Source organism: Anopheles stephensi, chromosome 2, assembly GCF_013141755.1.
Source record: "Anopheles stephensi strain Indian chromosome 2, UCI_ANSTEP_V1.0, whole genome shotgun sequence".
NCBI lineage: Eukaryota > Metazoa > Arthropoda > Insecta > Diptera > Culicidae > Anopheles > Anopheles stephensi.
Window position 1 is genome coordinate 88,694,104 of NC_050202.1, and position 18,153 is coordinate 88,712,256.

At 45.6% G+C, this 18,153-nt stretch overlaps 1 protein-coding gene across 9 annotated transcripts in view; it reads right to left on the bottom strand.

Moving 5' to 3' along the window:
- The window catches only part of LOC118505137, a 51,128-nt gene that overhangs the window by 6,111 nt on the left and 26,864 nt on the right, over positions 1-18,153 (bottom strand). Inside the window, exons 9-22 of one of the 9 annotated variants that reach the window (XM_036040479.1) lie at positions 16,013-16,193; positions 15,213-15,478; positions 14,941-15,078; positions 14,741-14,878; positions 13,322-13,519; positions 11,406-11,540; positions 10,971-11,337; positions 10,691-10,895; positions 7,006-10,562; positions 6,775-6,933; positions 4,206-4,365; positions 1,960-2,146; positions 1,720-1,887; positions 193-1,635 (exon numbers count right to left, since the gene is read on the bottom strand). In XM_036040479.1, coding sequence (XP_035896372.1) covers positions 1,429-1,635; positions 1,720-1,887; positions 1,960-2,146; positions 4,206-4,365; positions 6,775-6,933; positions 7,006-10,562; positions 10,691-10,895; positions 10,971-11,337; positions 11,406-11,540; positions 13,322-13,519; positions 14,741-14,878; positions 14,941-15,078; positions 15,213-15,478; positions 16,013-16,193 — 6,066 coding nt within the window. In that variant the 3' untranslated portion in view covers positions 193-1,428. Of the gene's footprint in view, positions 1-192; positions 1,636-1,719; positions 1,888-1,959; positions 2,147-4,205; positions 4,366-6,131; positions 6,298-6,774; positions 6,934-7,005; positions 10,563-10,690; positions 10,896-10,970; positions 11,338-11,405; positions 11,541-13,321; positions 13,520-14,740; positions 14,879-14,940; positions 15,079-15,212; positions 15,479-16,012; positions 16,194-18,153 lie in introns of all 9 variants that reach the window. The other 8 variants (XM_036040483.1, XM_036040478.1, XM_036040477.1 and 5 more) reach the window with 8 other exon arrangements.

Here is an 18,153-nt window from a genome sequence, read left to right on the forward strand (position 1 = left end):
TCTCAAGGAATAGATCAGTTTTTTGATAAATTGTCCTAAAAATATATATAATAAGCCAGCAGAACCTAGAATTGCACTGTCGAAAATAAGGGATAATCTAACATGAAACTTAACCGCAAAGCAAGCTTAACCGAACTGCACATTTATGTAGTACACATGCAAAAGAATGTTTGAAGTGATTCATAGACGTACCTAGAGAGGAGATACCGAATATTGGGAAAACAAGGTGAGTTGTTTTGTGTTTGCGTTCGTTTGCTAGTTAACGTGTTTGCAGCTAAGATTTCGTTATGCACATTCGAATAGTGTAGACTACGATGTGCTCAAGCTAACCAGCTACGGTGGCACTGGCTTACGATTGGTTCATCGTGTAAGGTTTGCAGGAGCATTCGTGTGACTGGGAGCACAAATTTTACAGGACTTTGGATGTTTGTTGGTTAGGAACCTGACTAGGTTTGGTTGGAAGTGTATGTCGTTAAGGAAAAGGCGAAAAACTGAACTTAACAGGAGCTGGAGCAGGATTCCTCCAACATTAACTTTGGACTAGACCAGATGGCTTGACATTGTATTAAAATGGAATGTAGGTTGAAGTAAAACTAATTCTGCGCAAGCTTTTGCATGATGTATGGTCAGCATAGACATACTGCAGTAAAATTAGTGTTTAACAATTAAATACGAAGAATAATAGCAAAGGTTAGATAATGGCAACATTTAACTTCTTTAACAAACCTATCGGAGTGTGTTGAGCTGCTTTCCAGTACTTATAGCTTCAACGTTTCGCAGTCTTCATGCTTTTTTAACGATAAACTGAAGGGTGGTAAATGACATCTCCCGGGAGGTCTAACCTCATATGTACCTCAAATTATTCTTGCTACCCTTCAAGGGTCAACATTCTGGTAGAAGTCGTGATAGCAGAAATAAGTTCAGTTTAACTACACAAACAAAGAACCTAAATCTAGAACGATTACTAAAACCATACACGTTTCAAACTTATTGCACGCACACGGTGCCAGTAGGCATGGCTGCCTTTCACGGACGTTGGGTGTGAGCGTGTGTACGTGTCAACAACCAATCGAACATAAAACATTTGCTAAACGTTTAAACAGAACACAGCATTCTTTGCAACAGGAATTTGATAGGTTCAGAGCAACATCGGAGCCAGCCAGAAACTGGAGCAGCAGAAGGCAGCACACACTTGCTCGACACAGACATGGCGGCTGGAGAAGCAGGCAGAGGTGTGTTCAACAGTGGCTATGCTTATTATCAGCACACAACATAGGAGATAGAGATCGTGTGTGTGTGATGTCTTTTGGGATAGTGAGATAGAGAGCGTGATGATGACGGAATGGTGGAGAGAGAGAGAGAAATAGAGAGAGAGCTGGGATAGAAGAAATTGTGGATTGATGCTCAATGGGTCTCAGCTTAGAGGCTTTACAGCTTGAGTGAATCGAGTGAGGCGATCGAGGATCTTCTAGACAGGCCCAAACTAGGTGGCCCACTGACCAGTGACGTTGTTCCGAACAGTTTGTACCAGCCGATGACTATGTGTGAGAGGTTGAGGTTGTCCAGCATTATCTGTGCTACGCCCATGAATACTTTCTTGCCCTCCATGCGACCATAATCTCCCCAAACCGTGACCTGTGGGAGGTGGGGGAGAGAAGTGAGACAGTCAAACATTAAACGAAGTTCCTGCTCGTGTGTCGTCCTTCCGGCGATACTTACTTGCAGTATGCACCCCGCAAACGGTTCCCTAAACACTAGTTGTTGCTGATATAGTGGGTCTAACGTTTTCCTAGCAGTCGTTGTTTTTGCTTTTTCTATACATTTTTTACCGGAAACTAAATACACTTTAACGTAAGGCGCTGGAAGTACTTTTGAGCCAGGACGTGCCTGTGGGATCGAAACAGAGATGCGATTTAACAGTGTGGCCGGACGGCATTAAGCCTAATGCTTTGAACTCACCTGCAATCCCCTTGCTCTTATCACTTCAACCTCTAAGGAACCCTTCTGATAGCACATAGACAGTTGAATATCACCTAAGGCCGGAGCACCCAGTACCTGGCGTCCAACTAGCTGTCCTGGTCCCAAACCATCGATGAAGTCCGATAAAGGTCCCGTATCACCCGCTACTCGTAACGATGGTGACCATCTGAGGCGTGCATGTTACACGAGTGTGTTGGATACGTTATGAGAAGGGAAATATAATAATACATTAATCACTGGCTGGCCGTTGGATTTATATCACTAAAGAGAAAACTAATACATAATTGCAAAATGAAACGGTACCTAGTGCACTAACGGGAACAGAAACTAGAGGTATTCATTCAAAAACTAATAAATTCGTAATAGATAGACGAAAGTACGCAGGATTTTATCGTTCCTGACCAACTTCATTCAATAAGTTTGCAAACATTTCGTTTATCCTTTTAGCGAATCCTATAAATCGCCATTCTTAGAAAGGACCAAGAATAGCGCAAAACTAAAGTAACGAAATTAGTAACCAAACACACAGACATCAAGCACACCAAAACGCACACGTACACGGTGAATAATAAATATAGCTGAAAAGAGATTGGTTTGGATCCGGAAATTAACTAAAGGTTTTTTTTTATTTATTGCAGTTTTAACGAGGAGAAGAGACTAAAAGTTAAAAAAAGATAGATCATGGTTAAATATAAACTGAATAAACACAAAACGTTGCAATTATCGTTCAGTTTCCTAGAGTAGGAAAAGGAAGGGTTAATACATAAGTAAATCAACATGAACGGATAGTTTCGCACAGGTTTTGCTTTTCATAAAACAGGAAAAAACAACTTCAAAAGGGCACAAACCACATATCAAGGTAAAGTTTTCTAGCAAAGAGCGTTATATAGCGATGTACAAAACAGACGGTTCGGTTAAGAAGTCTCTGAAAGTAGAACATCCTCAACATACAGTACAGCTTGGACACAAGTGATACTGAGGAAGCTGTGCTATGTTGACCGACATAGCCACATGGCAGGCAGCACACAGGGTGTTTCATTCGTTAGTGAAGAACAGATTACAGTAGGGGTTCGTACACTTAGGATTGTAAGAGAAGCGTCTCCGTGGAGGGCGACCGTAAAGTCGGCTTGGGCATAACGCTTCGGAAAGTATACATCAAACGATCGGTAGAATAGGAGTTGCTTGCTTTCGCTCGAAAGAAAACGGCTAGAGCTCACAGTGATAAACGCTTCACGAGGGAGAGATAGACAGTTTGTAGTGTGTCGTGTAGTGGAGCATTCTACGAAGCGTACAACTACTAGGTGCTGAGAGACAGTCATGCAAACTACTGGTGAAAATGGAGAATGACATTGGACCAAGTATTTACATGAGTATTGGCAACAGTGGCAACAACCAATTCGTTACTACACTACTGGAAAATCGTCAACAGAAACTTTTGTTAACTCCTTTGGATAGAATAACCATAGGAGATAGGCACACGTCAGTATAACCTGCCAAAAATGTACATTTATTTACAAATATATCTCACTGAAAAACAGAAACATATGCAAAATAAAACAATTTGTACAAACCCAACAGTAAACAAACGAAATTACGCTTAAAACTTAAATAAACTATTCTGTAAGCCTTGTTTGCTTGAAGCGTTGCGATTATAAAAGCATTGCATTGCATACATTTCGGCGCTTGGCTTATACTGAGCACATTAAACAGGAATAAAAAAAAACAACTCGCGATCGAACACGTGTGCCACGTTTGCTTTGCTTGAGTAATAACGCATTGAACACAACAATTGGACAGCTAAATAGTAAACAGCCAAAACATGAGCAGAAGGATACAACAACGGCAGCCAACCCACGAAAGCCAAAGAGAGGAAATAGAGAGAAAGGGAGGCGTTACACAGAGAGAGACAGAGAGAGCGTTAAAGCACATAGTACAACAAACACTTAGAAATTGAGAAGAGAATAAAAACACTCATTAAACATGTCCCCACGGAAGAGTTGAGACAGACACAGAACGAAACGAGAGTATAGATAGACGAGGGTGAAAACACATACGGAGTAATAAAGGTGAAAAAAGTTTCGAGTGGCGACAGGAAACGGAAGGCAAAATTATTAGAACAGAACGGAAACGGAAATCGTTTTCGCATACGGCAACACGGCGCCACACCGAAACGGTGGCTAAAATATACACACACACACATCTCACACACACACACACACACTTACGAGGAGCCTTCGGAGCTCGAGATCGAGTGTAAGCTTCCGGCCCGATAGGCTGCCGACTGTGCTGGTATCGGTGTCACTTCGACCGATCGCTGTATCGAACCGGCCGACGCCCGTTTTCGCTGCGACGTCGAGGATGAGGATGAAGACGACACTCCTTGGTCTGCGAGCAAGATCGAATGGGCAAGATATGGAGATGACAGTATTGGTAGCTGTGCATGCCAGTACGGATGTGTGCGTGTGACTATGGGACGCAATGTACACGGTGAGCGGGATCGTCCGAGCGACGATGCAGGCGCTAAACACTTTTGCTAGACGCTGCGGCTGAGTCGTTCCTGGCCTACAATTGCCAGACGTGGTTCACTATTCTCTAATCAAATCAGTTAGGATCTAGCTAGCTAGCTATCGAACGCAGGTTAACCTTCGACAGAACTTCATCGGCTCCCAATGCAAACGAAACGCGATGAGGTATTCGCGAATCGAATCGAGTCTCGCCCAACAAACAACTGAACATAGGTGTACAAACGTAACAGTGGCATGACATACGGACGATGACAAACACTTAACTGAACAGAAACAGAAACAATTGCTCTAAACACACTTCCAAGCGAAGAAACAAACGAAACGAATTTACAGGACGGCCATGATACAGAAGCAAGTGTTTCGCCAGAAACATGAGCAACAGTCAGAACACACCGAGTGAAACCTCTTCCGCCATCGTCTATGGACAGAGCTTTCGGCACCACGCTACACATACTCCTTGTGCACAGCCTCACCCCGTCTACGCCATTACGAATACGACAGCAATTAACGCTTACTATACACTCTACCCATCAACACGTGTCGCCTCGACTTGCCCAACCAGCACGATGCCATCGTACAGCTGAGCCTCACCCAAGGTTTCAGAACAGCAACAGAAACACCCTTGCACCAAACAAATACGATGTTGCAAATGATGAACGATCGAATGTGTTAACGATAACTTAGTAAACAACAGAAAATCAAAACAAGACACTAAGAACCATTAAGTTTCGTACTCGCGCATCTAGTAAAGCGTATCTAGTTTACAGTAGTGTTTGTGATGGAGTGAGTGTGTAGGGGTGTGTAACGACGGCTGCATCCCTGTGGTGTTGGGTTGGTGTATGCGTGTATGATGCAAACGCGTGTTGAGTGTACCGTGTGGATCATCCTCGAGCTTGGTAAGGTGCAGCAGCACTAGCGTATAAGCGGGTTCGCGGTGTAGCTGTCGACAGTATCCGACATTCGGGACGATTGTATCTCTCCCCGTAGCTCCTTCACGATACGATTGCTTCAAGTTCAACGTTCGAATCTCATTCCGCATCGTAGTAAAAAAAAACTTCCACTTATCGGCAAACAAGCTCAATGTCGATAAGCCCCGAATGATTATGCCTTAAGACGTTGCAACTTATAACAAGGGATCCTAACCAAAAGATGGGCAAAGACGATAAAAATAAAACCAAACTGAAATACTTTGTGTTTAACTTCTCGTTTAGTTAGTCCAAACTCTTTTCCTGCTATTTTACTACTAATACACTACCGACTAACAGGAAGTAATGAACGAAACGAACATATAACGTGTTGCAGTAAATAAAAACAAACCAAAACCCAACTACAAAGGAACATCCGGACGACGATTTGCTGGTAAGAAAGAGCCACCAGTCTTTCTCAACTCAATAATAGACGCGTGTGGATGTTCCGTCAGAAATTGATTACAACACCATAACTCGATACGGTTACGGTAAGAAAGGGTTTTGTGAACTAGCAAAACTAGAAACTATAACAAACAAAATGGCCGAAAACAAACAAACTAAAACGACAACTATCGACGGAACGGATAAAGAAACGAAAGAAAAACCAAGACCCTAGTAACCAAAACACAGGAGTGAAACAAAAATGGCTGCAGCGAACCTGTCACCGTCGGCACTTCCTTCACCATCGCTGGAGGCGGACGAGCCTCGCGATAGACCGCTGCCGCCCCGCACCTCGCCCGGAAGCACCTCCTCGCTTCGATGTACGGTGAAGGAATTCTTGCCACGCTTACCAAACCCCATGCGTCGCTTACGACCTTTTTCATATGTTGAATGAAATTGATTATCAAAACAGTGTCAGTTCCGCACGCTATTGGCTGAGAATGGTATTTTTTGTACATTGATGCTACACACAGAAAGAGAGACACACAGTGAAACAGAGAACAGGGCAGGAAAAGGGGACGTGCGACGTGGCAAGGATATGGCGTCGGGGGCAGGAAGCCGGGGAAAGGGAAGGACGCTGGAGGGATGGAGCCAGCGCTCCAAGTATCACCGTTCGGTTCGACTGTTCCCCTCTTTCTCGCTGCTATTGTCATTGGGCCATTGAGCTGAATTTAGAACACCAATCGCCAGATTGCGGCCAAGAATTTCGATACGCTGGGCACTAGTACCAGCGATTTGGAATGTGACGCCGTCCAGGAAAGTTACGCCACTGTACGTAATCCTGCGTCTGCGTCTGACAGCAACCACTGTACAAAAACTCAAACTCACACGAATAACAAGACTTATGCAGAAGTAGTTACCTGTTGCCGACAGTTGCGATGTTGAGTTACTCTTGATACCCATACCAGTGCCGAACCGGTCCCGGTCCCTGGTGGGTGTTTCGCTTTTCGGCGATCGTTGGTCCAACTTACGTCGTGCGTCCAAGCTCTGTATCACTGCTGTATCACTTAGGCTACCGTCTGAAATGAGAGCGGCAGAGCGAGAGATATCAGCTTCCGAGATGGAGATCCTGAAGCTCTTGGCCCACTTACCTATCTTATCCTCCGGTGTTCCCTCGGTATTCGAAAGACTTTGGTCCAGTTCACCGCGCTCCCGCGATTCCCGTTGCTCTCGATCGCTCAGATCTCGGTCCCGCTCCTGATCGCTGCTGTTCCGATCGCGGTCTCGCTCACGATCACGCTGCCGGTAAGCATCCCGTCCTCCGTTGTGGCCACCGTAGCGACTGCGGCCCCGCACATCGTAGTCACTGTGGGACGTGCGCGTACGTCGTTGCGGATGATCGAATGCCCCCGAGGAAGTAGACGGTGATCCAGAACGATTCGAATGACGATCGTGCGAACGAGAACGAGATCCACCAGCACCACGACCACCACCACCACCATTATCGTCCACCGTTGACGCGTTGGAAGATTTTTTCATCGACGGACGTTTCGGTGTGGTTTGCAGCAACGCAACGCCGTTGGAGGATTTGTTGGAGGGAAGAGTTGAAGCATAGTTAGCGGTTTTTCTACTACTAGCAATACGGCCACTACCACCAGCGCTGGTGCTATACGGTGACGAGGGAGACTTGGTGTACTCGAAGTACTCGGGCTTCTCGTTAATACTGACGGAGCTATGCCGCGCACTATCGCTCTTGCTACTCCCGTACGTTCCCTCTCGCGTTCCACCATGCCGATCGTGACGATCGCGCTCCTTCAAGTTGGCCAGAAATTGGTCCAAACCCTCAAGGCTACTCGTACGCCTCGTATCATACCGTGCTCTACGTTTCAGCGAAGACTTCCCATTGAACGAAGAGTTCCTTCCACGAGAGAACGAACTTTCAAACACTTCATCATCACCCTCCTCCTCTTCCGCTCCGTCTACATCGTCATCGTCTTCCGCACTGTCACTGTGGTAAACCTTACGCCTGAGCCTAACCTCACCCTCTTCGTTCGACACAAGGCTAGAGCTGCGTGACTTACACTTGGGAAACATTTCCGGCCGTCGGCAAGGATCATCTTCCTCTCCGTCCGGTACCATCCGGCGTCCCTTGCGTGCGTATTCATCATCACCGCGACCTCGTCTTTCCCCACTTCTCTCGTACCCTACCGCTCTCTCTCGACCATAGCGATCGGTGAGCCGTTCCTTCAAGCGCTCATCCTTCAACAGATAATGCTTACGGCCATCCACAAACTCATACTTGTCGTAACAATCATGGACCCGTTTGCTGTAGTTCAGCTCACCGTCACTAAACGAATGACTACGATTCAGTACGGTTGGACTTTCGTCACTCAAGTAAACTGTCGACTTCGGTTTCTGCAGCAGCTCCATGCGCACCTCGTCAATGATGGACTTGATCGATTCAGAGCTACTGTACAGTACGGTCGATTCCGACTTGATCTCATCCACACGACCCTTGCTGTCGGACTTCTTGCTACCAAGCTTAGACTTGGAAGTCTTCGTGTCTATCTCCTTGAAGTTGGGCTTCTCTGTCAGCTTCCCTTTCGAGGTACTCGCAACCGAAGCAGATGATGCCGCTTTGGTCGTTTTTCCTTTCAAAGATCCAGCCTTCTTTATCGATCCTCCACTGGTTTTGGCTGGGCTTTTGGTGCCTTTTTTCGGAGTACTAGCGGTTGATTTCGATTTCACCATCGCAGAAGGCTTAGATGTCGAACTTGCTCTAGTAGCTTTGCTGACTTCTTTCTCTTTCTTCGTTACAGCAACTTGAGTGTCTTTCTCTGCCGGTTTAACTGCGCTCTGTTTTTCTACCTTTCTAGTCTTATCCATCTCGTTCTTCTTGTTGGACGAAGAGTTCTCAACATCAACATTTTTCACTATATTCAACGTCAAATTGCTACGATCTAGACTGCTCTTGGAGCCACTCCTGCTCTTTCTACCCTGAACTGGAGCAACCTTCTTCGTATCGCCGTAACTATCCTGCGGGTCCATCGTTTCGTCCTCACTATTCCCACCACCCAGCGAACGGGTCCGTTTCCTGTACACCTTCTCTTCCACACTGCTTGCAAACACATTCTTCCGAACGCTTTTCGTCTTCCACCCCGTATCCGAATCGTACTCAATGTCTATGATTTGATCCTGAGCGATCAGCGAATGGGAGCGTGCTATCTTTTCTGGCTTACCGTGAACGACACTACTGACCATGTACGGATCTTCACTCGGTTTCTTGTGGTAGGACGAATAGCGATACTCGCTTGGCGATCGGAGTACTTCGATCGGTTTGCCAAGAATTCGTTCGGGATTCATCTCCATATTGCCCATACCGTACTCATGCTGATCAATCGCCACAGGAAGACTCACTCCTATTGACTCTGTCAATGGAACTCTTGCCTGCTCCAGTGGTAGCGCCACATCTTCGTAGATGTTTGAAGTACGCGAGCTACGAAACTGGACATCCGGTGCGTTGATCTCACACACCGTACCTTCCGGGTTGCTGGTGTAACGGATATTGCTTTCACCCAGATTTTCCCTACTGTTGCTAATGCAAGTAATCGTTTGGTTCTGGTAGCCAGTATTCGGGTCGTACACATTTTTGTTCGAAATGCAAATATTCTGACCCCCGGCTCCTCCCATACCACCCGGTTCGTACACGATACTATTATGAAGGTTCTGATCGGAAAAGGAAGACTTCAAAATTATCTGATTCGTGGCAACGGGTGGTGGAGCATACTTGGTCGCAGGATCTCCACCGCCTCTGCCCATCGAAACATGCGATTGCGGATGGTAACGGTTAGAAATGGAGATCATCTGATTGCGTGGTTGCGAGTAAGCAAACGCGTGCTGTTGCTCCATTGGGCGATTGGAGAGTCGTCGCATGATCATGGAGTTTAGATTAGGTTCCGACGTGTTCGTACGCATTGCATACGACGGTCGTCGACCCATTTGTGGTCCAGGCTGTTCGTAATCGACAGTACCTGTTCCATCGCCTGCGTGCATTGAGGAGGACATAATGGGATCCATCGACACACCACCGGTTGGAGGTGCTCTCGCACGGTTAAAGTAATGTTCAGTTGGAAGCGATCCAGATTGGAACTCAAAAGAGGTGGCGGACAGCTGGTTACCTTGCTGGCAGGAGGAGAGATTAACCGAAGTGCTCATAACGTTATCGTTTCCCGGATTCATAGAAAAGCTCTGGATGGTAGAACCACAGTCCGGTTGCAGTGTTATGCACTGCTCGTTAAAGTACCCCTCCGGCATGGACCCTCCATGACTCACCGGCACAGGACCGTAGCTACCGGCCATTCCCGAAATAGTCTTATCGGGTGGAGCCGGAGAAATCGGTATTGGATCCGACAGTACCGACTCGATCGGAACACCTAAAGGTAATGGGGATCCAGAAGCGAAATTGCTACAGGTACTAGCGTTACCAACTACGGTAGGACCAACCACACTACAAGCGGGAGGTTGCAGTTCAAACTCCGGTTTGGGAGGAATGATTGCGGGTTGCGTTACGTCCGACAACACCGGAATGATGCCCGACTTATCGGTTATCGGCTGTCCGCCCGAGTACTCACTCGGCAGCGCACATAGTGACGTCGTTGCCCATCCCGTCGGTAGGCTTCGGTGCTGTAGGCGGCGGTTTTGATGCGTCCTTCAAGATGTTCATACGAAAACGATACGTGAAGCGCTCGTCTTTTCAACTCAATGCCCGGTTGCCTCGAAGCAAGCTCACCGTAGGTTTCTGCATATTTTTCGAGACATTCACCCCACATGACTTACCTGATCCCTTTCGATCCGCGCGGTCGCTCCGATTGGGTTGAGAAAGCACTTGAAGTAACACTAACTACCGATTCCATGTCGGAATCACCAAAGTCACCCATAAAATCCTTATCCGGAGATAGCGAGTGTCTTGGCCTAATTCTACTCTCTAACGAATGCGTCGTCAAGTCACTGTCGGATAGTCCGGAGTAGTGTCGTTCCCAGCCTGAAAGAGATGCAAAAAGCATTTGTAGAACAGTCGGTTGAGTGCTTGAGCCTCACTCTATCTCTCTGTCCGTACCTCCCATCCCTGTGCTACGGTACGTCGGCTGATGGTGGCTCTGGCGGCCACGATGCCGCGCGAATCGACCACCGCTGCGCTCCTCAAAGTCCTGAATGAACCGCTCCCGTATTGCTGCATTCCGTGACATGTGAGGTACTTGTGGTAATTGTCGTTTCTTCGGTGAACCGGTTGGTGTCGCAGTCGCTGATCGTGATTGAAATCTTGGCGCATACTGATGCAATGGAAGAACTGGATATTCTGTATATCTATCATCTTGTGGCGATAACGAGTCCCGCCGATCGTCCCGATAGTTGTCGCTCGGTGCGGCCGATTGGCTTCGCTGATTCATCGCCATCGTACCGTTGCGCCTGTACGCCGACGATGCCTACAGGGACAAGGATGCGTTAATCTTCAACCTCACCACACACAAGAGGACAGATCGCATGCACATACCTCTGCACTCATCTGGTTGTGAAATCCCTGTCCAACACCAGAAACTGTGCGATAGTCCTTCGCTACCATGCCAGCTGCTCGTTTCCTGCCTTGCGGGGACATATCCCTTCTAGATCGTCTGTCCTGCAGATCGACCTGCGAGACGGCGTTGCGGCACATACACAAACACACACACACAAAAGAGTTTCAAACGAGAAATAGATTCCGAAACAAAAAAGAGAAAAACAAACAACAAAATTCGAAGTTAGTAATGTTCGCTCCAATATCTCAAAAGTGGATATCGCACTGGAAAAGAGTGATGTTTTGTTATGCTCGAATGGTCTGTGATCTGTGGAACAACTACTCTGGTAGTGAGAGATGGTCACTATCGCGCCGCCCTCTTCTTCGCGGCAAGTTTGTCCTGTTACGTGTAGATATAGGTGTATATGGGTATGCGTGTGTGTGTGGATTATGTCCTGTGATGCTGTACGAGTTTCGGAAACGGAAGGTCCCACACGCCCCGACGTATCTCCAGTGTTCGATGAGACGGTTTCCCATGTACCCGTCGCTAACGATAAGCTCTACTACTGCACTACAAATATTTCGTTACAGGTGACAGAACTAACAGAGTCAGCATCAAGCATCGATAGAACCAGCTAAAAAGGGTGTACTGAAGCTGGCCAAACATCGGCCTACCCTTCGAAATATATAATACCCAAAGCCAAACGTTGTACTCTGCTCTGTTGCAGGTTAGCTAGGTCGTTAGAATAGAACAGGAAATGTGTAACAAACATAGTTAAAAAACGGTAAAGAGCTAGAGATAGAGAAGGAATCAAAACCAAACAAGCGGAAGGAAGTAAAAGTAAAGCTTAACAAGAGATAGAGAGAGAGAGATAGATGAAGAGAGTAATAGAGACAGTGAAAGATAAAGATGATGTAGCGTAAACAAAATGAATGTCGAAGGAACTGCTCAAAACCAAAACAACAAAACTATTAGCAGAGTAACAGTCTAACGTAAATGGTTACTAAAACGGTAAATAGCTAAGTGTGTATATTCCTCTAGTATATGTAATCTTCGTTTCCCAACTGGGGTTCGAAAAAAAAAAACTCAAACAGGAAGCTATACATTTGCCAAGCATAGAACGAGCCCTGTTTACCGTGAAGGTATGTGCGTCATACACTGCACGGTAAACAGCAGTTAGTGTATCTGCTGAAGTTCACGTTATTCATTTCTCAATTACAACACCAGCCGTGAAGCGTGTTTGCATTTGGTTAATTGCCCGATTGACATGACTAACTTCAAACTTAAACTCCAACCTCGCGCACGTATGTTTTGCTGAAAATCAAACAGAAGAAAACATAAATGAAACACATCAATGACAGAAAGCATAGAACAAGTACCTAGAAAACACCTAAATGTGAAGGAGCTCCTGCTTTACATCGTTTGGCGCTTATTCACAATCTGAATTAAATTGTATGTAACTTACTTTGCTAAAAGTTAATCGTTAAGCAAATATACACACCGATCGACATGTACACTCAAACATCGGAAGTTTGATCGGAGTTTGAAAAGGAAAAGAAAATGATCCTCGGAAATTTTGCACTAAAGTGATCAAACCAATAAGTGACCAATGAAACCTTCCTACAAACAGATTCCGCTGTCTCTCCCATGCAGCTGCAGAAACAGCTTTTTGTTTGGCTTGCTTTAAATGTGCAAGCACGAGCGGAAACACGTGCTTTCAATTATGCTGTTTTTGCTGCTTTTGGTTGCTGCTCGCTACTGAACTGAACAACTGGTATCCCTTTCCGTTTGTGGCTGTGGGGTTAGATGTGGCACACAGTGGCAGTACAGGTGGTATATCATTTTGGCACGGATTTGGTTGGTTTGTTCTGTTCTGTACTGAGAGGGGATGCTTATGCGAAGGTTATGCGTTTACCTCTGGCGGAGGACTAGATGAGCTGCCTAAGGATGATACACTAGCGCCGTCACGTCCGGTCATCAAACCATCTATATCGCATTCGGATGTCGTATCAGAGTCACTCAAGCGTGAGGTCGTACTCGGCGGCGATAAATGATCGGTCGGGGTCAATATCATATCCAATTCGTTGCCAGGTTCTTTATCGTCTCTACGCAACTACGAATAGATATTTGTGAAAAATGTAATGATTGGTTTGATTTGAGGTTTGTTTGGTTGGTTGGTTTTGGTTTGGTTGGATTTTGTATTGTTTTAGTTTTGTTTGTTTTGTTCGTTCGTTTGCTTCTCTTTTGCAATTCATTGGAGGTTGCCTTGTGCGGAAGGCTAACCGTGCTAGAAGGACGAAGATCATGTTTGCAGATCCGCTCTTTGGTAGGTGCAACATGGAGTTAGATTGTTTATTACTGTTGTTAAACGTGATAAGCAAATCAAAGAAAAACATAAAGGACTAGAAACTTAAATCGAACTCTTCATCATTATATCGTTATGGAAAAACAATCATAAAATGGAGGTGTGACTAATTTCTCCTTTCATTTGGACACAGCTACCCAGAATAACAGTGCTCTTCTTTCCAATTTTTGTTTGCTAATCACATTACTCACTCAAGACGGGTGTTGTAAATGATTCTATGAAGGAAAAGTAGCAATCAATTTGCATGATAAATAAAACAAAATAAGAAAAAGAAAACATAAAAGTTCATCGTCCTATGTATAAAGCCGAACGGATGGCAAGCGTCTACGATGATGGCGGACGAAAGTTCAAATCTGGCAGTAAGCGGTATTGCTTTGTTTGAAATGGAGATAAATAGAAAAGAAACAAATAATTTCGAAAAGGTAACAATAAAATTTAATTATCGCTAATAAAGACAAAAAGCAACTGGGTTTTCAACTCCAAAACTCTGCAGAAAAACCAACAAAGTGGAGAAAGAAACGAAACAGCAAATAGCTAAGGAAAAAGAGTGAAAAAGATATCAATAGAGAGAAAGACAACGTAAAACATGAGAGGGAAGTATAAAAACCTGCTTACTGTTAACAACTGTCACTAAAAAATAAACGAGAACGATCAACACGAAAACCAAAACAAACCACGTGTGTATGTGTATAGTGTGTATAGTTGGTTGTTTTGATGTAAATCATTTTGCGGTAAGAATTCTCATAGTAATGTTCTGACCGGTTATTAGATTTCAAATTTGTATTAACTCTTAATAAGGGAAGAACAAAATGGAAGCTAACAAACAAAACATAAAAGATTCGCGTTGTGGGATAAGTAGTATAAGTAGTAGTAGTAGTAGTAGTAGTATTGGTAATGGATAAGAACGGTGTGTTAACAACGAACGGACGGATCGCAGATGGATCGCATACCAGTTCGCAATATACGTACAGTATCTCGCAGGGAGTCCTGGTGGGGTTGAAGAATGTACCATTCCGCCTCATCGTCCAGCGGGTGCGTAGACAGATCGATTATAACCTCGCCAAGAAAATCGTTCGCACCGTACCGCACGTAATCCCACACCGTCACCTGCAAAGTATGCAATCGTGAGTGCTTCTGGCAACGGCCCTACATCCCGGGGTATAACTCACCTCAAACAGACGGTTGTTAAGGTCGGCCCTTCTTAAGCCTTCGTAGACGAACGTTTGTCCCCAGCGAGGATCGTTCGTAAGGGCTAACGTTTTGGTGCGTCGTTTCGATTTTTCACTTCGATCCGGCAGCAAACAGATCTGTTGACGTAAGCGAGTTTGTGTGTGTGTAGCAGAAACGATTCCCAACCCCAACAAAAACGCGAGAAGCAGATAGAAATAGGCGTAAATAAAACGGTTAAAACCGGAGCAACTGAGCTGCGAACAGAGCTTACCTTAACGTACGGGTTACGGGCGGCACCGTTTCCACGCGGGACGAGACCATTGGCGCACAGGATGGTAACGATCAGCTGCAGTGAGCTCGGTTCGAACCCAAGCTTGATCTGTACCCGGCCACCGACACTATTCTCCTGCGATACCGTACCGGCCGGTGCTAGCCGGTTGCTGTACCGAGAGTTGGAGTAATTTCGCACACTGTGCAAATCCGGCGATCCTGGTGAAGTGACCAGCACGCTCGGCTTATCGCGACGATCGTAATTTTCTACGGCGAAGGTGAAGGTGAAGGTTTGAACAGGGAGTTATTAAGGTGGTGCTTACATTGGCATTGCTTACCAACCGGTCGCCGGCAAGCAAACGTCGGGGAACGAATGCACAACACGACGATGAAGAACAGAAATTAACGTAAAAGCAAATTGGCAAACGGAATGGAAGAAATCAAACGAGAAATCAACAATAAAAGCCTTCAATAAAGGCTTCAAACAAACCCGGCATGAAGTCGTTTCCGGTTGTGTGAGTACGTGTGAAGGAAACTGTTTCTGTTCCTTGCGGGATATTAAAGTTATCAGCAGCACGATTAAGTAAGCGTTCAAAGCATGTTAAAGTTGCTTTTTTGTAAAGAGATATTAAAATCGCAAGCCTTTTATCGTCCCCAGCTTCCAACCATCGAAACAAACAATAAGAAACATTTGCCCCTCCGTTTTGCAATTCCCCATTGGCAGATCGCTCTGCAGTACCGCTTGGAGTTACCCGGCTTGGAACTGTGAGCGTGTGTGTATGTGATGTCCCACATAATTACCTGGCCTAATGTGAGCACTTTCCAGTTCGATGAGCGCTGCACGGGTATCGCTCGGTAACACCTGGCCACCGCGCACCTTCAACCCTAGCACGTCTTCGCCGTCAAACTGTCTGCGCTGCACCAGCCGACCGACCATTCGGCCACCGTCCGCCGATGACACTACTTGCCAGCTTACCGGATTCTGTGCAGGCGGCACGGGACAATGTGGAAGTGGAAGTGGTAAATGGAGAATTTTCGCGCTTTTGTGTTTTTCGTTCGACTCGCGCAAGCAATATGCCGGTGCGCGTGGTCACGAACGTTCTAATTGTGTATTTTTTTATATGTGTTGGTGGAGATTGCGTGAGTGTGACAGATTTGTATCGAGATTGTTTTTTGCGGCAGAAAGATTGGTCTAATGAGTGAAGTTGGTGCTGTGTGACCGAAGGAGGTTTCTTTTGGTTATCTTGGTGAGTAAACGTAAAGATGCCTGGGGATTCTTAAAACTAGCTCTTATGGTCCAAACCGTCAACGTCAGTGATCTTTCCCTCTCGTGGCGACATTATACCTAGTTAACCTTCGATTAGAAGGTCCAAACGAGCAGAGTCTTCAACAAGGTCTCTCGTCCATCAAACAATATGGTAATGCTGGCACAAAGTGCTACAACACATTCGCACACAGAAAGAAAAAACAGAAAAAAACACAGCTCAGCCACACCTCAAAACTTACAATACACATCACATTATGCAACGGAAGGGAAGAAACAAAAACCGGAAACCAACGGATGCTCGGTACGAGCAACGGGCGTATAAAGTGGCCGAAATCAATCATGACGAATCGCTCGATAAAAACTAACACACAACCTACACAAAACGGATGGCTGTCAATCGACCACAGACAATACAAGCGATGGAAACAAAGAGGGACGAGATGAACGAGAGCGATCAAGGCACGAAGCAAACCACACATGATGAAGGCGAAGTCCTCGCCATCCTGTAAAATGGCTTTCGTCTACCATTTCCGGTTTGCCCTCCCGGTGGCCAAGCTCGTAATCGTAAGAAGGTGAGGCGAAAAACGAAGTCAAGGACGGAAAAAAAGGATTATGTATCGCAGAGGATGAGTTCGGGTGGGAGGCATAATAAGGATGCGGAATGGAAACGGAGACAAAACGACTTGTCACAAACACCGGATGAATTGAAACCATGAATTGGAAAATGAGAACGGAACAGAGCAGAAATGGTAAAATGGTAATGGCAGCTTCCAATGAAGGACCGAAACGGATTGGAACCAACTCCAACTCACAGATCGATCGAGTGTGACTAGTTTGGCGTGCGGTACGGAACTAAAATGTAGGTTGGTGTTATCGGTGGTGTGTTCGGGTGATTTCTTAACCAATCTAATTACACATCCAAAAACATGGCTGAAGTGATGTTGAAGGAGGTTTGAAATTTTAAAATGATTTAGTTTTCCACTCTCTAACTTTACACACACACAGAGATACAGAGATACAGAGCGAGCTGAAGTGAATGGAATGGAAAGGGTGCGATGAGGCGCGATGAGCAATGTTTGAAGGTACTAGTTTCCAAAGAAATGGATTTTTATGTTACCCTGCGGCACAAACAACACCGGTACTCTATCGAGCATGTACATACATACAATGGTGTATAAATAGACATTGGCAAGACGTAGTAGATAAGGAACACTGTCTGCGAGAGCGTGACAGCAGACAGACGGATCCGCTTGCTGGGAGAGGAAGAGAAAGAAAGGTAAAACACAAACACGCACACACAAACAGGAGACAGAAGACGATTGTGTACATGAGCGTAGATGTGCGAAAAAGAGCGAGAGAGCGAGACAGAGGGATCGATAGAGGGAGAGAGAGACAGATTGTGTGAGATAGCTAGATCACGGCGCAGATGAAAACATTCGCAATTTGCTGGAACAAAGAATGGCACAATATTGTGGTTTTTTTTGCATACGATGAAAGCATTAATGGACAGCCATATTTACAAGTTTTTTTTTTTTGCTCTGCACTGAGCACAATGGGCGATAAGAAAGGGCAAACCAGCCAAACAAAGCGTTGCATGCCCACGACGTGTGACATTAAGGTAATCGTGATGATCCTGAATTTATACTATTTTCTAGCAGTTTATGCATTAATAGTG